This window comes from Aphis gossypii, chromosome X (assembly GCF_020184175.1).
Source record: "Aphis gossypii isolate Hap1 chromosome X, ASM2018417v2, whole genome shotgun sequence".
Lineage (NCBI taxonomy): Eukaryota > Metazoa > Arthropoda > Insecta > Hemiptera > Aphididae > Aphis > Aphis gossypii.
This window is the reverse complement of record NC_065533.1, coordinates 56,785,260-56,809,070: the sequence shown is the minus strand read 5'-3', so window position 1 is coordinate 56,809,070 and position 23,811 is coordinate 56,785,260. Positions and strand designations below refer to the sequence as shown.

At 25.3% G+C, this 23,811-nt stretch overlaps 1 protein-coding gene across 1 annotated transcript in view; it reads right to left on the bottom strand.

Moving 5' to 3' along the window:
• The window catches only part of LOC114129926 (nephrin-like), a 224,564-nt gene that overhangs the window by 173,881 nt on the left and 26,872 nt on the right, over positions 1–23,811 (bottom strand). Inside the window, exon 2 of the mRNA XM_050205855.1 lies at positions 8,396–8,503. Within this exon, the coding sequence (XP_050061812.1) occupies positions 8,396–8,495 (100 nt within the window). The 5' untranslated portion in view covers positions 8,496–8,503. The remainder of the gene's footprint in view (positions 1–8,395; positions 8,504–23,811) is intronic.

The following is a 23,811-nucleotide window of genomic DNA, read 5'->3' as shown; positions in this document are numbered from 1 at the left end:
TGATGTTTTAAATTTTATTAAAGCATTATTTCAACAAGTTAAGGTGTACACTGTATACAGACACACAAACACACACACACACAAAACACACGTATTTATCGTATCAATATTCAATACATTCGTCACTCCGTTCATAATCTAGAACTTATTTGTAATTTTAAAATTTTTTGTGTGTTATAAATTCGTGTAGATACTATGATAAATTTTTTGTATAATAGTTTCACTAAAATACATTGTAATGGAATGTAAATGTATTTTACATGTAATTTAATAAAATTACATTTTTATTCAAACATATGAAACATATTGAACATATACAAGTACATTTTTGTACTATGAAAACTAAATACATTTTTAACAAATATTATATTTTAACATTATAGGCAGATTTGAGACTATGTTTTAATTTTGGGTCCAAGTCCCAACTGTTTAAAATAAAACCGTACTCAGTTATTAGTTAGTAGTTTATACAATCATGTGATAAAAAACTTGATTAAATAATATAAAACTTCCATTATCCTTAGATATAGGTACTGAAAATTGTGAACTATTGACCAAATTAACGTTGTAAAAACAATTCCCATTTCATATTTGTAATAGGCTAACCATCTTCGAAGTATATAATAAAGTTGTCTACTGTACAAATATTAAATTCGTTTTTTTATTGAAATTATTCAAGGTTGTATACATTTTTAAAATGTGATTTTTTTTTGTATTTTTTATAACCTGTTAATATAAAAAATATATGTTCGATGAATTATACCTGTCAGTCAGTATTAAGACCGTCGATGAATCATGTATCCTTTGTATAGACATTTTCGAGTAGAAATATAAAGCTCTATTTTAATAAAACATTTTTTTTTAAGTGCACATACCACTAATTTGTGTTAGTCACACGCTGATGGGTCAAAAGACTATACAAGATTAGATTATTAAAAGGGTCAGTATTAAAAACATTAAGTTTTTATGTAATCTCCGCAATTTTATAGTGTAACATTCCAGTGACTAACCCAGTACGTTTATATGATAGGAGTATAGTGCTATTAGATTAATTTGACAGATATAATTTACAAATGAAAATTATACGGGAATGTTTTATATTAAAATACTATAGATACAGGTAACAATATAATATATTTCATTAAGTATCTTAAGTTAATTTCCTTTTTAATTTATACAGCTCACACCTCATAAAGGTATAAAGGGTAGGGCTGCATTGAGTAATACAAATTAGATTATTATATTAAATTAGTTAAAATTTACATGAACTTATTATTAGTATGCAAAACTTACAATTATAATATATAATATATACGAAAATTATAGACAAAATATAATATATAAGTAGGAAGTATTACTCAGGTATTGATTTTTTTCTAAAGTAATAAATATTTAACTTCGAAATAGTATGATACTTTAACATACATTTTATCTATATAATTGTAAAATATTTATGAAGTATATGTACAATTTCAATACTACTTTTGATCATATATTAGCATAAAAATGTATTTCTAAAATTCTTTGAATGCATTTTATATGTTTTATATATTCTAATATACGACCATCGCGTCCTTGCGTAAGTATTTATTAAAAGATAACTGTCAAATATAATATACATATATATATATTAATCTCGTTTTAGAAAATTATTATATGACTATACAGATTGATATAAAACATTTTGCATAATAATTTATTTTTTCGTTAACCTACATAACAAAAAAAATAGTGTATTTTATGTGCTACTTTAAAAATTGGGATAGCCAATAATAAATCAGACTCCTTTATTTTGCGGTCGTAGCGCTGTTAGTAAACAGTTTAATTTAGTTTTTTTTGAAATTTAAAAATACATAATCACGTAATAATATATAAGGAGGGATTAATATATAAACTTAATATTTTTATTATTATTCTTTTAAGAAAACGAGAATTAACAAATTAATAATTTGATATGGTTTATTTTCAAATACCAAGATGAACGAAAATTTTTAAAAACTATAAATTCTGAAAAAAAAACAAAGATATCCATTGCTGTAATGGTTTTCAAATATCAGATTAAAGAGATATGAATAAAATAGAAAGATTTTTGAGGTGGTTGTACGCGTGTATACTACTATGTTCTTATGTATTCAAGTATAATAAACTTTATAAGTAGGTACATAATTTGTTTCAACCGCTATAATATTGAATATACTTATTTATCATTATGTACCACATAGGTATAGGTCATAACTCATAAGTATACGACTGTACGTCTGCATCATTAAATAACATCAAACTTATATTAATTTTCTTAAACATTAATTGTAGTGTCATGTTTTTGAGTAAAATATTATGTAGTATACATTTTTATTACACAACAATCGCTGTATAAAAATAATTCAATATATTATACATTTTTTTTATTTATCATTTTAAGATACCAACTATATAAAAATATTGTTTTATTTTTATAATTAATAATTAAGATATTATTGTAAAAATGGGATTCTAGTTCCTAATTCGTAAACACTGAATGTTAAAAGTAGTAAAAAAAGTGCGGACTCATTCATATTATATTAATATAAGTAATACATTATAAAGTCTTTTATCTATGAATTAATCTATTGATATACTTGTAATCTTAAAAAATGTATTTATAATTTATTAACTAAAAAATACTATATTGTTTATTAATATGTTAAAACATTTTATCCGTCACTGTCTGTAGGTATACAATATAAATTTAGAAACAAAATGAATATTTTAAGAAAAATATGAAATATTCTTTAGCTTTTTGTAAAATCATATCTTTGAATATGAATATTCAAATAATACCGTCTATATAGAAAAAAAAACGTTGAATTGTGTTTTAGAACATTAAAAAGCGAGAAACTAACGGATGAATATAAACGTATTTAATTAAGATTTAAGTTGAATGTATTATTCAGTAAAGTATTTTTGCGTTCAACACAATAATATATTCAGAAAACTGAAATACAAATATCAACATGTACAAAAGTGTTATGAATTTTAAGTTTAATAAACAATATTATTATGTCTGCAAATTTCGGTAAAATACAATCGTATAACAGTAATAATGTATAACTAGCTGTATTAAGTGGTGTTGTCTGGAGATAAATAAAACCAAGCCAGCAACCCACCTGCCACCTGCGGTGGACAATAAGTAACTTCTTTGTGGTATTATGCGTAATAAATCGAAAGCGAAAATAAACGAATATGTGGTTATTATTTTAATACTATCAATAGCGGATAAGACTCCCTAATATAATTGGTTCAATATAATATATTATCCAAACTTTCCTTGTATCGTTAAAAACAGTCGAGTATTTTTTGATTCTATAAGTATCAGCTACGCATTTTTTTTTTAGTATATAATATTATGTACAAGGTGTAAATCGTTGGTTTTATTCTAATTATACTGTTACTACCCGTTCGAGGAATCTAAAATAATAAGTGATTGAAATTTAGTGCCAATTATTAGTCGAAAACTGTGGATTTCCACACACATCATTTAAATATAACTATTTATTTTTTTTCGACTTTATATTGTACTGGTTTATCTATTTAGGTGTAGTTTATATTTTACTTTAGTTGAAATATTTTGCTCAATTGTTTTTTTATTCCGAAATCAATTCAAATTTGTTTTTTTTTTTAGTATACAAATCAATTTACCTCTTATATAAAATATAATATGCTAATCAAATTTACATTAGTATAAAATCATTTTTTTAGGTACTCTAAATAACAAAATATAGAATACACTACAATATAAAAAATTATATTCGATTATAATAATTATTATTGCATTATCTGTAACCAAAAAGTAACACAATAATATAATATACATATTACATATATATTTGAAAAAAAATATTGGGTTTTCGTGATTTGAAATAAAATGCAAGAAGCAGCTCCCTTTTAGTGGCCTATTCGAGTATTGGTTATAAAACGAAACTACAAACCTAGCTCGAGTATCAAGGAATCTGCTATGATTTAACTTTTATTAAAAAAGATCAATTAGTGTTCGGGTAAATAGAGAACACAAAAAAAAACAAACAAATATTTATCTCATTATATTATATACCTACATAGATTAATTTAATAAATTAAATTGAAATATTATTATAATACTTTTTTCATTTGAAAGATTGTATTTAAATTATTAAAATTTATTTAAGCATTAAATATGAATTGAATAAATTTATTACGATATGTTAATCAACAGTTTCATTTCATAAATAAATTATATTTAGTTTAAAAATACATATTTACTCTTCCCATTAAATAAATTAGTATGTAGCAACAAAAACCTTATGCATAAAAATATAAAATACATTTCAAGTACGTGCCTACTATATACTTGAAATAGTTTAATACATTTCATTTTCAATTGGGTAATATTATCTATATATATTTTTTAATTTATTAAATTAAATTTATTAGTTCTTTTATCAGTATATAATAGATAATGAATTTAATATTTATGTTGGATATTTTACGTTCGTCATCACTAACTAAACTGATTTTACTTTTGTATGTATAACTTATAGTACTTATACGCTTTATATTTTTATAGATCAACTTGAGATCCAACATAATAATTGTCATACAATTACATCGTTAAATATATAATAATAAAATCATCTATTTAGTGTACACTGTTAGTCTAATAATAATGATGATTATTATTCTTTAAATAAAGTTAGTCTTCTCTAATCATGTCCCAACACTTTATACTTTATAGTAAATATTGTTTTTTCTAATGATTTTTGTACAAAGATTACAGCATGTATATTATTATACATTTTTAAAAAATATTTATATGCCGAGTATTTTAATTTTTTATGCTCAATAAAACAGAAAAATCAATTAAATATTAAGTTCCAATAAAAATAGACACCTGCCGCGTATTTTTTTTTTATCCTTCGTAGAATGTTTTTTTTCCTTGTAAATCGTATCGTATACGATGTATATATATTATATATATTTGAAATACATATTGTAAGTTATTGAATAAGTGCTTGTTTTTTTTTTTGCTTCTTTAAATAATAATATAATAATGTACCAGGTACCTACAGTTTTATTACAGTCTTTCTGGTTTTCTGGTTAAAAAGTAAAAACGGAAATATCATATTTTGTTTATGGCAATACAGCAGATAGGCGTACTATAGTTAGACCAATAAAAATTCCATTGGCTACACACACCGCCGACTATCTTAGCGAAATCCACTACATAATCGACACGTGTGACCTTTTGATGAAATCGAAAGGCTGATTTAGGAACACAGTCACACACGTTCAGTCTATGTCGTTATTCTAGAAGATCGTCTTCAACGTGGCTTTTTTTGCAGTTCTCTAATATTCTGCGATCGTGTGAGTTAACTGTTGAGAACGGTGTAATCGCTTGGTATCTATATGATTACCGCATAGCGATGTGGTAACATTTGTTTCCCGGTTACGAGCTATACGAATACGCGAAATTGGTCGCCGGAGAAACTATAAAATGTAGTCGTCTTACTCTTACACTTGATGCATACGAGACGTTATTTAAACTGTACGAAATCACAGGCTATGGCCATGAGAAATGCGTGATGTGTATAATTATTTAAAGCCCAACGCTCACGAACGTCACATACGCACTTACGTATTCTAACTCTAATCACAAGATTTTGATGGTAAAATTTCAAGTTTACATCGAGATTTTGCAGTTGGCTTTCAGACTAACATTCTCATTTCTGTCCCGACTCAACTTAATGTTCGTACCATCCAATCCATTCGAGGAATTAGAAATACAGTCCAAAAATATCATCTAAGTTAAATTACAATACATACCTATAGTAGTTTCATTATTTATAATCTTATCTAAGCGTCATAACAATTAATTTATGTAAATTCAATCATAGATCCTTAATTTGAGATTAAAGACTAATACTGAACTGAAGTTATATATGTATATCAAATTAAATATTTGATTATTTGTTTTATTTTAAATATTAAATCACGCTTCACCAAAAGGGGTAAAAGGACTCAAGACTGTCAATAAATTTAATTTAATCGTTTCTCTTCTATACTATTCCAATAAGACTTAGTAATGCAAATATGTATGCAACCAAAATCGCTAATAGGAAAATGTATTCGGTACAGTAAACCGATAATCATATTATAATGGGACGGTTAAAACTAAAAATTGTATTTATAATAAAAATATTTCTTGAAATAAATCTAATCGTTGTTTTTTCTAAGTTAGTTTCTTTATATGAGACTTCACTCACAGTGTTACTGTGATTTCACGGTACATATTTAAAGCTGCACGACCATTGAGTCAACATCAAGTTTCTGAGATAAGTTTTAAGTCGTTTTAAAGTTTAAAATCACATTTTCTCTTCACAAAATGTTACGGATTGTTAAAGCGTATAAAAGTTAGGATATAGGTAATTATTGTAATTATGAATTACGTAAAGAACAGTAGATTTTAAAATTTGTTTTGGATTTAAATTTAAAAATTATAATTGGTTCTAAATTAGCCATAATATATGTATATGATTTTAATAACATCTGAACATTACTCAGGTAAATTTAGTAAGTACTAGTTATTTTTTGATGAATCATAAAAGAGCAACTAAAAATTTGAAATTCTTGAATTATTTTTTTATTTGTTTTAAATCTTAAGTTGAATCGATTAATTAATTAATCTAGAACAGAGATACAATGTTTAAAAACTTTACGATTATATAGAAATTCTATATTAGAGAAGTATTATTAAGTACTAGAGTATTAAGCCTGTTTGTTTGTTTATTTGTTTTTGTTTTCTTTTTTCGAAACTCTTGGCTTATTAATCTCTAAGTCTTTTCCTTTTTTAAGTTCTTTAAAAGATTTGGAAAAAGATTAACATCAACATTATTTCTAAGTGATGGTATTTTACTGACAAAATTGTCTACATATTTAAGATTTAGAACATTATGAGTACCTATCTATTTTAGATGTTTTAAATTTATTAATACGTTATGAATAGGAACGTAATGAGTATATAATAATATAATAATGGTAACGAAATTTTTTTTAGAAAGAGTTTAAATTTAAATAAATAAATTAAATATACAATAATATTTAATTTTTTAAGAATAAAAATAAAAAAACCATAATTAAAATTTATCAAAACCTGCAATAACTTACACTTTTGTCTGCTAACAATGAACAACGTTTGTTACCATCGACTTAAATACCTACCTAATGATTTCAGATAAATATTTATATAGCAAAAATTCATAGTTTAATTTTCTATTTTCCTAGTAGGTATATTGCACATTTTGTTCACTTAAGTTACAATTACTCGTCATAAATAATTATTATATTTATATCATATAAATATCATTGATGTGTAAGTAATTTTATACATTATATTGTTTTACTTCAAAATCATTATGCCCCCTCTTAGTGAAATTCATGGTATTCCCCAAAAAAATGATTGATAGTTTATTCGATCGTTATTTGTTTTACATTTAATTCTTATTGAATTTGCATGGATTTATTTAATAGTAAATCGACGGAATAATATTATCCAACTTAAATTGTAACAGTACTATTATATTCTTTCAACTAATTGATTACCATATATATAGCACTTAAAACTAATAATTATAGAGACAATTATTGTTGAAACGAAGTACATGTGTTTAATTAGGTATTAACAATAGACCATATTTATGATATAACATCATAGTTCATGCAACTATAATATGTGATAATATTAATTTATGACGTTTGTTAAATTTAGTGTTGGAAAATCGATATTTAACAGAGAATATTAATTATAAAGCCCTTCCGATGTATGTTTCTACGATCTGGCTAAAGTAAATAATAAATAATTGTAATTTATATGAATATAATATCATAAAACTATTTATATTATTTATAAATGATAATCGAAAAATATTTATGAACATAATATATGTAAGAAAGTACCTATAAATATAATATAATATATGGACGAGTATTTCAAAAACTCAGTAGATTTTTAAAACATGTACCTTAAATATATTTAAAAATAAGTTCGAACATTTAATCTAAACGATCATAAGATAGATGCATAGAGATTAAATGTAAACGAATTGATACCTATACATTCTCTTCTCAATAGTCATTATATTAATGTAATATATTATTTATATTTTTTTCTGATATCTATCGATCACAATTTTTTCTATCAGGGGTTCATTCTACTAGAATGTCTTTTCCAGTATTACTACAATTTTTAAACCTACAATAACAATATACTATAATGAATCAACGATTATATTGTTTATATGTATTGTAATAATACATAAATATTACTATAATAATTATTCAAAATAAGCATACATACATACATATATAAATACACTATACATACCTATTTCACGTGATAAAGAGTTTGTAGCCGCCAAACTTTCGAGAATATCTGTAGTCATCATTAATAGCCAAAGTACTAATGTAAAGTTGAATTCAACCATTTCGTGATCTGAAAAATGTTCCATAAAAAATCATTACCTACGTTTATAAACATTTGAAACAGTGGTTATTCTGCAGCAAAACAATTAATATAATATATTGTGTTCAGTGATAAACTGGTATTTTTTCTTTTAAGTATTCGAAGTATTGTCGTAGGGTGGTTACGAACGTTCATAGGGTTTGTCTCATTTTTTTATTTTTTTATTTAACACACACCTATTTTTTATAGCTTTCAAAAAATATATTAATATAATTTTCAAAGTGAAAATGTGCACGTAGTATAATTGCTTAATTATTAAACTATAAAAATGGTAAAATATTTTGAAGAGAGTATAATAGTTAAATATAACAATTAAAAAGGTACTTTAATATAATATACCATATTGTGATAATTAGAATGAAATAAAATCTTGGTTTGAACAAATAAACACATCATCAATTGTATTTTATTGTATAAAAACAAGTTTCTGTACACCTACTACACTTATTATATTTCATTAACAATTTCATAACATTACGATATTACATTCCATATTATCACGAAAATTTGTAAATTATTTTAAAGTTAAAAATTTTTATGAAACATACAATATTTTATTGCTATAACTTAAAAATCTAATAAAATATTTCTCATAAATAATTCATACTGTAAATAAAATATTTAAAAAAATATATCAACATAATTTTTCAATTTCTTTTTAACTGACATTTTAAGTTTAAATTCTTACGATTTTAAATTTTTAAACGTAGATAAGCAGTTTTAGATGTTGTTTTGTAGTATTAATATACTCACAAGGGTTAGGTAGGTACTTAAAACTTTTAAGTATTTTATTATATTGCTAAACAAAATGAAATTTCAAAAATATGAAGATTTATACTTCTTTTACTTTACTTTATTCTATTTATAGACTATTGCTGATTTATACCACCAAACCGTTCACACCGCTCTATGGTTAATCGGTATTTACCCAAAAATTAAATACTTTATTATACACTCTATAATTAACTATATACTATCAAAATAATTATTTTAACTCATTAATAATACAGTACGCCAGTTATTTTTCGGAAAAATTAATTCAATTCAATGTATAGTAAAATAAATTACCTACTGTGATAGTAATATTATTAAATACAATTATATACGTCTCATAGTTAAATTGACTGACAAACCACCTTTATTTAGCATCGTTTTTCATGAACAATTATTTATCATATTTATCATCGAATTCAAATTTGAAATAAATGAATTCAAATTACAGTGACCTATTAAATTACGAAGTACATTTGACATCTACTAGAAAACAGATGAGTTACCCGATTTTTATTTATTTATAAAATATTTTTTTAGAAAAACAATTCTAAAATAATATTTAATTATATTATAATTCATATTATATATGAATGATTCTAATTATTGATGACTTGGACATTTTAAATTTAGATTTAGATTCTTTACAAACGAAATATAATTATACACCTTGATTTATATTTATACGTAGGAATAAATTATTTAATATGCATTTGAGGTGTTTGATCGCAGTTAAGAGTGTTTATGAAGTGAAATTATAATTTGTTGTAACTGCAAAAGTTCAAATATTTAAGACGTACCTACCTTTATTTTCTCCATTATTCCCCCTGGGGTGTTTATTTTAATGGACAAATAAGTCAAGTATAAATATTCCATACTTAAACTCTCATGATACTGAATTTTGTGTTTGTAAATTAACCTACAAAACTATTTTCAACTTATTGAAGACGAAAACATATACGATATTTTATTGTGCTTCACATTAATATTTCAATTTCAATAATAATTATCAACATTAACATTGTATTATTCACTAATCAATATTTTTTTCTTACAATCATTTTTGTTAACATTTGAATTGATACAATTAATTAAAAACATATACGAGTACATTACATTAATACGTAACACATAAAATATTATATATTATTAATATAATATAACTTTTATTTTACCTACATTTTTTAACTACTATTGTACAAATCATTATAATAATAATAATATAAATATAACGAAATTCTAATAATAATTAAGTATACTTATTGTACATAATTTACGATAGTGAAATCTGATTCCAAAATGTCTAATATTGTTAAGTATACCTGATGATGGATATTCCTGATGATGGAATATCTACCTTTAGATTCTGCATTAATTTTATAATTATTCTTAATGTACTTGTTAAATAAAAATATTTCATAAAATAATTATTACTTCTATTATGAACGTGCATTCAACACTGTAATTACGATGTAATGAACACTATTATGATTACTGATAAGATATGTGAACTATTACAATTTATATTATTATTCAACTAGCTGTATATTAACGTGCATGGTACTTTTTTAGCATCATAATAATCACCTTACGTAGGTATACTTATTATAAATGTATGACTAAATACAATGTTGTAAAGAGCATTCATTTTTAAACGCGTTACATTTACAAACAGGATATTGGGTTATCCACTTCAGAGCTTCTAAATATTTTGGTTCATTTGGCCGAATCAATAAGAATGGTGAAAAGAATATCATATCGAAAATCACGTATTTTATAACAAGTGTGCGAGCCGTGTGGTCGGTGGTGCGTTAAGAGTTCAGTCAATTCTTAAAACTCAAAACAAAACAAAATAATAATAATAATAATAAAATCGAATAAGCGAATAAAAATAAATAAGTGTTCAAAATAATATAATATGGGTTTTCTAACCTTTTACACTCGTGTGCGTAATAACCGTAGACTCGTGTATGAATCGTCACGTTTGATTTAATGTAAGTGTCTACATTAAATATTAAATATATTAAAATATTTCATAATTTAATTTAAATACATTTAACTGATTTTCAATTTTTTATTTATCGTATTTCAGTTCTTACAGTACCTATCTATGATTAAGAAATTAAGTAAAATCCACACAAAACTTAAATGTTTAAGACATTCAAATAATTTTGTGTTTTTATCTATCATATGTAAATCCACGTAATATCTGCAATAAATTAAAACCTTTGGTTCCCGTAATTTTGACAAACTATACTTCATTAATAACAGTAATATTAAAACATTTCAAAGTTTCAACATTTTTATATATTTAATATTACAACAGAGAACCTCCTTCGGTGACCCGCTCAATTAGCACAAACAACTCGTACGAGTAAATTCACGGGTAAATTTTTATAAATTAAACGATAAAACGACTACCTTATGCGTATTTTTAATAAAATTATACCTCAGACAAATGATTTCACTGATTTGATCTCCCAAACTGTTTCAATTATACCCGAAGTCGTTTTAAAATTCTCCAATCCAAAATTTTTAAAACTTAGTTTGCAATAAATCGTAAAATTGATGTGTATAATACGAAAACTACATATACATATTATTGTTAACTATGTTGTTAAGTGACTTTTGCTCAACTTCAGTTTGCAAGATTGTCAAACTTTTGAATTTTGTGACCCAGTTGTGATTAATATCAGCAAGACTGTGGTACTATTGAAAAGTTGGACTATATTATCTAATCGATATTGATTGGTATTAGTGGTAGAAAATTTACCAGTTACCACGAGTCGATATATCGTAGATAAACAAAAATATTGACGCAAACGTTGTTTAACTGTGCGTGGAAAAATAACTTTGTATCTAAAAAATACACTGACATTCTTAATTATTATATTTTTTTAAAACATAAAACATTAAGAATCGTCGTCTTGTGTCTGCGCGTTTTAAAAATAATACTTCGCAGTCAAACGTTAAACTAATTACTTTTTTTATATTTATATATCATTTTTTTTGCCAGTGTAACTTTAATTAAAATCGCAACGAAAGAAAAAATTATATTTCGAGAGTTATAACGATTAAATATCGTCAAAAATACTAACTATAGTGTGTTCGTATATATATATATATAAGTTCGGGTCCGAGTGCCGATGAAGTTTTGAAGCGTTGGCGGAAGATCGAATCGCGCACGTGTGCAGTCTACATATACACTCGCGTATATGTATATATATTAAGTACTATACAAAGACGCCTTTAAACGACGCCACTTTTATGTATAATAATATCCTTAGCGTAAAACCTTTGTGCGGTTGGCAAACAATGTTCTTCAGTGAAACATAAATGTATACGCGAGGGACGTGTAAATATAATTCGCGGTGGCCCCCTCGAGCAATATTTGCCTCAACACGCATAGACTATATCGGCCGAATAACGGCCATGATATCGTTCGAATCGTCGTGGAAAATCAGTGTAGTACGTGTTTTAAACGTCTCCCCGTCGCAATAAGTACCCCGTATCTAAAAGGAACCAGACGGTATGTATTATAGAGCCCATCGAGAGCGTTTTAAAGTATTATTTAAGTCAATCGTGTAAGACCTCGTCGCGTGTTTCTAAACCGTACCGCGTCCAATATGCGGTCTGTTTGTGGTGAAATCCGCGGAAGCTGCGTTTTGGGGATTCAAAGTTGAATGTACAAAAGTATACCTGCATATACGGTATGCGAGCGACGCGCGTGCTCGATGCTATATAGCGGATACTATGCATTTATATTATTACCTGAACTAGTATTATTACGTAGGTGCCTACTGGTATTGAAAATGTTCGTATAGACGCAGACAATGCAACTACCAAATAATGTACAAACAAAACAGAAACTATTATCTCTAAATCCTTAAACGAAAAATATGCAAAATATTTTCACATTATAATATGCACATAATATCAAATACTTAAATGTTAAAACTTAAATGATTTAATTTAATCCTAAACGAATAATAATAAAATATGATTCACGTAATTCTATATAGTAAGTATAGTGTGAGATAATATTTGAACTGATAAACAAATCTAAACTTATTCATATAGGGTTGAATTTCTTAATGCTATTTAGATAATTTTTTGTATTTCGAGTATTATTAAGGTGGTTCATATTTTATTATAAACTAATTTTACCTCGATTGTTTCAAATAAGACAATTTTTATTCCTCAGTTTTTAATATAAAAATAAATAAACGATGTCTTGTAAAAAAAAATAATTATATATTTGTGTATACCATATAACTTAAAATTGTAATAGCTAACACCTTATGTGAGCAATGTAAGCAGTTGATTACTAAAATTATAAATAATTTATTTAGGGAATATTTAATACCATCAAAAATATAAGAAACATAAACCATTTATTTTCAACTCAAAAATATACAATGGTGAATAGACAAGTATCTATTTTTATATTTTTAAAAATTAAGAATATTGATAATTGATAATATATATTATATCAACTTTTTTTTAAATAATTTATATTTTTATAATTTTGATTTTTCGAGGTTTATTTTTAAGTAAATAAGATAAACTTTTTTTTTTAATAATATTTTTAAGTGCGCTATACATTTCAAACATTAAATGAAAAGAGAACAATCAAGAGTACAATACAAAAAAAAAATAATTACACGAGAAAGGAGGCCTAAGAGTGTGTAAACTCTCGGTCTTTGAAAAGAGGTTTGTTATTTTTTTTTTCAGAAGTTAGGAATCAAGGGAATTTTTTACCAGTATCTTTTTTAATTGACAAAGAAATTTTTTGTATAAATTCATTAGCTTAAGTTGTTGTTAGTGGATTGGTGTGGAAAATTATTCATGTAAATAATATTATAACTATATAATAAAGTAAAACAGTTGGCTCTTTTATTTATGTTTGTTCTATTATTAATTTTATATTGCATAGGTACATTTGAATAATTAAATTGTGTTCAATAGATTATATTTTATAATGATAAACATTTTACAACAATTTAAACTATACTTTAAACAAATAAATAGTGATTTTTTGTCTGTTTTATATATTTAATTATTTAGTTGTTATTTTTAAATATGACACTTAGTTATTATTGAGTGGAGTTGTGTATAGCGGGTACTGTATTATTTAATACTATTTAGAAACGATATTATATTTATTACGAATACATAATTGAATACAGTTTGATTTAATTAATTTAATGTGCGATTGTGTAAGCCTGATTTACTGTAATTCGATGTAACGTAATTTAGTTTGTAAATCAATAACATGTATGCATGTATGAAACTTAAAATAATTAATCATGAAAAATAGTTCTTTGTTTAATTTTCTATAAATCATAAAATTATATCATTTTGAAAAAAAGTAAAAATTATAAATTTACTGAGACGAAAAAATAATAAATATCATTAATATTTTATTTGTATTACAAAATAATAGGAAGGTAATAAAATTTATTATTTATTAAAAAAAAAAAATAATAATAAACAATGCAATGTGTTTTAATAAGTTACCTTGTTGATCAATAGAATAATAATATAGTTGTTATATCATACTAAATGATACAATTTGTATACATTGATAACTTTGATACAAAGGGTAGTAAGTTAAGTTTTTGATGGTAATTTAGTTTTCTGTAAATTCCGAATTATGTATATACTCGAAGACGTAGGTAGTTAGTAATTAGTAAGTAAGTAAGTAGTCACTTTTAAACTGAGAACATATTATCATGCGTGTATTATATTATAGATTTTAGAAACAGATTTCCCAACTTATAAAACACACGTGTTTGCTGAAAGCATAAATTAAGACACTGTAAAGAATAACACTAAAATCGGAGAGATAAAGATACCTATTTAAAATTGGTGCATTAATACAGTTAAGTATACTTAAAAGTAAATATTTATTAAATAAATTGAAGAAAATTATGTAAAAACTAGTTAAAATCGATAAAAAAATGTATTCAATATATAATTATAAATTGTTTACAGCAAAATACGTAGATACAATTGGTATGAAACAATGGATTTTTCTAAACAGTTTGGTGAATAAATCCAATTATTGTTATAAAAAAAATATTTAATTAGTATAACATAAAAGTGTGAGTTTAATCTATTCTGTGTTCCGTGCATTTAAACTTTAACACGTTATTCAAAATATAAATAAAGATATAAATTATATAAACTAATAGGAAGTGAAAACGAGAAACTTATATCATTCAACTAGAAACAAACATTGAGAATGTAGAGTATAAAAACTTTTACAGCTGAATTTTCACAGCAAGTAAAAGAAACATAAAAAATATTACCAATAAGTATTGAAACTCCTAACAAAAAAACAAATAAACAAACAAAACCAATTAAAAATAGATTAAGTTAATTATTATTTCTATACGAATGACAGAAGGGTATTGAGTTAATGAAATAGGAATCAATTATTCATTATTTATAGGAAAACACAGCTTAAGTATTATAATTGTTAAAAACCCACCATCATATTATGTTCAACTACTTGTTGAATAATCTCTGAAAAATACAATTAATTTAAATTCGTTTTAATATCTAAGGATTCAATCATTGTTTTTATTTTATTTTTTAATTAAGCATTTATTTTTTACGAAGAGAAGAATCTCTCGATGTTTACGCATACAATTTATTATTCAAAATGTACACATATACCTAAATAAATTATAATGATATTTTAGATTTTGAGTGGAGAGATAAATGTTTTGGTCTTACAATTATGTGATTTTTTTTATTCTTATCGTTAACTACCTATTTACTTTTATGTCTGTCATTCGTTTTTGACGTTTAATTTTTGAAGCAGTCAATTAAAATGCATCGATTTTGCTACTTTTTGGGATTAAAAGTAGTTTTAAAAATAACCGAGAGAGAAAAACTAAAAATAAACTATAGAAAATGGGATTGCTTACGCAACACTAATTTTTGATAAAATCGATTTCGTTTGCTTGTTATAATTCAAAAAATAAATAACTTAAGTTACTCGCAATAAATTTTCACCAAATATTTATACTGAATTATTTAAATTATAATGTACCTGATTTTAAATAATAGTATCTCTTTTTTAGTTAATTATACATACTAGTACTTAAAAAATTAAAGGATTTATCATTGGATTAAAATTTTAAATATCCAATGGCCTGTCCAAAGACGATGTATATTTGAAAACTATTACACAGTAGAATGACTTTCTCTGTTTTTTAATACACGTTTTTCTAATTTTCATATAAATTTTATTTGCATCGACAATAATTATGTAAATATATATCAAGCATAAAATTAGATCTGTTTTATTTATTATTTTGAATAAAGATTAATAATACTTAACTATTAATAATTTTACTACTTATTCATTTCAGTATCATATTATCATAGCATTTTATAATCGTTGAATGTGTTTAATACTTTTACTTGGATTTTTTTAGTAGTAAGATAAAAATTTCAAAAAACATTAATCTCAAAAAATAATTGTACTACCCTTTATTTTTAATGTCTAAGTTACAGCGAAGTGCTACTAATTTTTTTTAAATATCTATACTTTTTATGCATGCATAAAATGCATTTATGTATTGAGTTTTGTTATTTATGTTTAAAATCCCATTAAACCTCTAACGTAAAATTTTTAAAAATATTTACATACTACCAAAAAAGTTCTACTGTTGTAATTATATCAATATCATATTATAATATTATTATTTTCACATCTCCTAAACAATTTCACGTTTTCTCTAAAACAGTGCCGAAGCTCGTAAGAAAATATGTGTTGTATAGAATTTTACATCCTTTATAAAAATTTAGGCTGGATTACTCTTTAGATCACAGCTGTAAACCACGTGAAAATGAAATCTGAAGTGCGCATTAAGCAGGACTTTGTTCCGGAAAGACTCCGAAACTTATGAAATGGCTTCCAGGTTATTACGTATTACTATAACGTAAAGCGAGGTATATCGAAATCGGTTCTCAGTTGGAATAATATATAATATAAGTCATTACGTTTTGACGAAACACATATACTATTGTAAGTGTTTGTATCTACTTAAAACGAATATGGACGACGTCATTTTTGTTTTAAACGCTCGCGTTTATTTCAGACTTACGCGACCTATGCGTCCGGTTTATATATCACGAATTATTGTCGTTTTGGTTAATTTGTTTTCCGGTACGTTCTACGCGAAAATAGGCCCTACAGCCGACGATCGTCTATAACGTCCTCCTCGTCCACCACCCGGATGGTATTATCCGCAGGAAAATCCCGACGGGAACCTGCGACTCGCACTGCTGCCGACGAAATATCGTTCTCTCCCCTGGTGTCAATACATATAATAATGTAATAAATGTGTTTCGCATGAATATCGCGGTCGACACCTCGGGTACTCGACCACACACACGGCCGTCGGTTACACCGAAAACGGGGTCGTTCGTTTACAGGGCATCGTTCGAGCCGAACGGGACGTGGGAAAACGCCGCGGCAGGTAGACGTACCGCAGCGCGAGCCGTGTAAAATGTCCGGACAATACGTAGTATGTTTGGTGGACTTTTAACGGTCGTATCAAACCACTCGGATAACCGATGCAGTCCGATCGGGAAATGGGGAGGGGGGGAGGAGAAAGTTTTGTGTTCTGTTCGGATGACAATAATATTAAACACGAGTGAACTCGACAGCAGTATGTAATAATAATAATAATAATAGTAACGTTGATAATAATATATGTCGCAGGCGATCAGAGAGTGTTAACACCGCCGGGCCGCGTTTATGCGTGCGTGCGTACGTGATTCGTGCGTATATGCCACCACCGCCGTTGATCCGATGTATAATAATATATATAATTACAAACCGTCCCCGCCGGTCACGTCTCGCGATGAGCTTTGACGATATTGCATAATACCTTTTGTGGACGTCAATGCTCGACGATATTCCGGGTCACCGCAAACGGTCGCCGACGCACACGGGCGCATCGCACAATAATTTCGGATATTAAATACGTTTTCGCAACAGGATAAGCGTATAATAATGGTACAGTGTAGTTCGTCGGATAGCTAGCTATACGGTTTATACCGCCCGACCGTTATATACGCGCACAGGACGTGTAACGCATATTATATTCGCGTTATTTATTTATTTTATTACGACTCGATCGGGTGCAATGACTTATACGCATTAGGAAGGGTTCAAACGGTACTTGTTTCGTATGATTTTACTTCGTTTTGTTTTAAAGGAGAAGAATCGTTTTTCGTATTGTACGTACCTATATTATTATCATAATCGCTACATCCGATGGTTTCGCCGCGTTCGTATAATATAATATTAATGACAAATTAAAATCGTCACTTTGCCGACTTATCTCACTTACGTTGCAAAAATAATATACGTTATGCTAATTTGGTGTATAAATATTAATTTGTATAACACTGTCTCGTCTCGACTCGCACTATTCTATATATATAACCTACTCTAGTATGCATATAGTTTGATATAAGAAATTAGTATAATGCTGTGTTTACGACGGAGTATTATAACGTAATGGTTCAGTGATTAGTGTGAAGTGCGACCTCGTCCCACACAGATCCACGTGCGCTTATACACGATACACCTCTTCAAGTTGCGAAGAGTTCACGGATTCTAATAGGGCTTCAGAAATCTGTTCAAACGGAGTTGACGGGTGTTAATTCCCAAGATGACACGACACGTGTTTTATATGGGAAATTAGTATACGCGCATGAACTTTGTTCACACTTTATTAGCCAGAAAAAAAAAGTTAATAATGTAACGCCTACCTATAATGCAAGGACTATAATAATATTGTACATACGATCTTTTAATTAATTACTATTGCGAACAACTAAGTAGTTAAGCGAGAGCTGCTTTTAAGTGGTAAATGATCAAAGGCTGAATGATGAATTTATTATGCTTTCGTTAAAATTAGGTACAGACAAATCAGTACCGTAACGGCGTTTGACGAACAGTGGAATTACGTTTTATTTGTTTTATGTGCTTGTTCACAAGATGATTTTGTACTTCGGATAGCGTTTAATAACATATGTATTATTACATTACTTAAAATATTAAAAATACCCATCATTAAATGTATGGTTACTATAATTATTTTATTAAGCTGACAAGTCAAATTCTTTGTGTAGATGAAAAAAATCCTTTGGACAAGGTGGTAATTGAAGATATATCAATAGTTTGACGTAGGTACCGTATGTGCATTTGAAATACAAACAAAAAAGTGAACAATGGTTTCATTTTTATATTAGTGATTATAGTTCTGTACTACCTAAACATCATAGGTAGTTGGTAAGTACCAATTATATATAAAAAAAAAAACACGTAATCAATGACAGTCAAATTAAATTGACAAGAAATATATGTAGGTACCTACCTATTATTTCTTTAAAGTTAGTAATTAATTAGAATACATTTTTTTTTTATATCAATAAAATATAACACACAAAAACTTTCTATTTACCATAGTTTAATTGGAAAATGTATTGATGGATCTTGTCCCTTAAAAACAATATTTTAATCAGTCACCTAAAATCACTGGGTTAATAGACAAGGAAATTCTCGATATCACATTGACACATCGATAGCCTACATTGTTTTTAACATATAGTAAATTAGTATTTATTTTACATATCTAAAGGAGCTAAACTCATACGTAACTTATATATTAATTATCTGTATACTGTATAAAACTATAAATTAATATTAAAAAATATATCATATGCTTGCTTAGATAAGTAGGTACTCGTATAAATTATATAAAATTAATTAGGTATATGCTTCCAGATATCATATTATAGTCTTAACTGTTATGTAATATCAAACACCTAAAATAGAAATACATCTCCACTCTAACTCATTAATTACATTAAACTTAATTTTATTTACTAGGTAATGTTCATATAATTTAAACCGATCTCAATATAATATTATTAACTTGATTGCGTTGTGTGATTACGATTTACTATGTCTGATCACTGTCTATTAACCTTATTTAACTCAATAGTTGTATTTATGATAGAGATCAACGCGTAGTATTTTCTTTTTTAAGATAAAGATAATAAATTCTAAAATAATACTATATATTATTTTTACAGAGCTCTTATCGTGATGGCTGATAGGCCAAAATATATTTGTAATGTTTAAGAAGTCCGCTGAAGAAAAATAGCATTTTTCTATGCAGTTATAAAAATGACCCACCTTTTACCCATTATTTTCTTACGATGAGCTTTAAAAATGTAATAACTTATAAGACTAACACACATAGTTATATTATTTAAGTGACTAAACAAGAAAATACATATTGTGCAACACGATTAATATATACTTTGTATATTATGTTTAGTTGATTTTTTAAGGTTTTTTCAGTAAAAAAAAAAAATAAAAAAAATAGTAACATTTCTACATAACTTAATTTAAAATATATAAGAACCATAAATAAATTATACACTGAATGGTCAAAAAAATGTTCATATATAAAATTATAATTATTGTATCTTTGTATAATTTGCTTGTTTAGTTTTTGGTAGAATATATTATACGAGTTGAAAACTTGATTCCATAAATAGCGGATCAAGGAATTTATCGTTTTAAAAATGACGTGATTTCATATAAGTTGTGTGTACCTACTTACCTACAGTGGTGTAATAAATTTTATTAAAACCAAAATAAAATATTGGAACTATATTATAGGTACTTAAAATATTAATAATATAAATAAAACATTATATTTTATAAAAGAGTGTTATTACTTACGCGAGTAATTGTTTGTTAGAAATTAACCATATAAAAATTATTGAATGTTAACAAGTTACGAAAAATAACATTATTATTATTCGTTAATACGACATGTACGAAATATGTCGCGTGGTATGTTATTATGTAGTTCAGTAGTCATTACTTTTTCGTTTATTTTTTTGTATTTAAAATTGGGTCAAAAGGGTTACGAGCAAAGTGTTAAAATGTCACAACACTAAAATGTATAAATTTTTATTCAATAATTGAATAATTAGAATTAGTTTGTAAATAGGTATAATATTTTAATATTATATAAAAAAAAACTAATTTAAAGTACAATATTAGCTTTAAAGTTTTAATGGGTTAACCTATAATATAACTAACTAGTAAAAACGATTATAATTTTAAAATAATATTGATTCGTTTACACCACGCATAAATAGTGTAAAACTTTTAATAAATAAAAAGTTAACGCTTTCATAATCATTTCCTCCCACTTGGTTTTTGTAATTAATATTTTTTATTTCTACATCAATGAAACAAAAAGTAAAATAATATTTTGTATGATTTATCTCAGGTTTATTTTGTTTTCATCTATACATTTTTATTTTAGACAACTAAATATAATTGATTTTAAATATCTTAGGTACCTATTTTCTTAATGTTGTTTAAAATAAACTCTATATAAATTATTCATTAATTTATCGTAAATTATAAATATCTATGCACAATATATATATTATTATTATCGTAAGGTAATTTTATGTTCGGTTATCATAATAATAGTATAATATGCATATTACATACTATGCAGTAGGTAGGTTCATTGTTTTATTTCATATTCTAAGAATGTAAATTACTTTCAGTGAATAACTTAAACATTAGAATATTATTAAGTAATTTTCTATTTATTTTTAAATTTCAAACATACATTTTAGACTAAAAACGAATAAGAGGTCTATTTGATTTTTTTCTTACGTTTTTTTTTTTATGGGCCCTTTTTTTGTAACGAGTCAAACTCTAGAAGTTTAAGGTAGTCGAATTATTACTAAAAAAAAATCATTGTATCAATCATTTAACTAAATTAATAAAAAATAAATATATACATATACAATAAATACAATGTTATATAATTGTATAATTTGTATAGAACAAATGAAGGTATTGTTAAAAAAAGAACTGAAGAGAAAACAGTTGTGTCATACGTATAAATAAGATACAGAGAATTGCTTTTTTTTTGACTTATTAATTTATAATTATTTGCATTCCGAGAAAAAATAATTCATTCATGGATGTTTTTATAATACAGAAATTGTTTATAATTTTATTCTAAGATGATTTCGCGTCAAAATTATCTTTGTTAGAAGTCTCAATACTTTTTTTACCTTGTTTGATTATTTCTATTTTATAAGTTTAATATATTTTTAAATAGTAAATATATTACGAATAAACATATGCGTTTTCATGTAATATACTCACTTTCTTTAAGCAAAATAAAGTGTTAGAAATCAGAAATTTTAAAATTATAATAATAATAAAAAAATAAATTAAAATAGTATTGCGTACTAATAAATAAAAATACATTTCAACCTCTTATAGACTTACTAATTATAGTAATAATAACACAATGACTTATTTATTTTTGAGAGAATAAAAAATGGTTTTTCAATAATATTTAATCTAAACAACTGTATATCTAAGATAATCATTGAACTGTGGTAATAACTATTAAGAGATAATCTCTTTCAGAATATATTGATAGGTACGGGTAAATTGAACAGACATGTTAATGACCATACAAAATAGTTGGAACGAAAAATAAAAATTGAAGTAATAGTGAAGAAACTTTAATGAAATCATGATATTAAATTATGTATTTAAATGAAAAAACTTTAATTTGAATTAAAAAAAAAAAAAAAAAACTAAAAACAAACCGTTTTACGACTTATTCTTATTAAATATTCAAAACGGATTTCCAAAAAAATTTAATACTAACATTTTTATCATAAAATCACATGTTTATTTACAACAAGTCATAAATATCGTAAAAAAAATGAAATACTAGATATAAAATGTTACTTAATATAATATGAAATAAATAATATATTTGCCATAAGAAGATTTGTAGTGATATTGATTAAGTATTGATTTTTAAGAATATTAGTTAATAATAAATTTACGAGTAGAAGCTATTTTATTATTTCATAATCTTACTATTGTATTTTACATATTTCAAGTAAATTGATTAAATGTATTTTCTTTTGAACTGAACAAGTAATTTGTGAAAGTTGAAAAATTAAGCTTATCACATCAACATTTTATGGTTAAGTAAAAAAATACACAGTATATCTAATGTTTTCAAAAGAAAAAATGAATGATACTTTTTAAATGTTATTTTATAAAAATTGACTAAAAAGAAAAATGTTTTTGAGAAAATTACAAAAGCTATTAAGTATTCAAATTATGAAAATAGAATATTAATTTATAGTTTATATTTCAGCTTCTCAGAGGAGAAAATATTCTAAATTTGATATTTGAATGACAATATTTCCATAAATATTATAAAAGAATGGTTTTACATCAACATTTTATTTATGGTATACCTATATCATAATATTATGCAATCGGCTTTTATTTTGTACGGCTTGTCATTCGTAATATTATTTTGTCATAATACGTGGAGTATGGATACTATAAATTTGTGTTTTAACCTAACCTTGTTTAATAAATCTTAAAT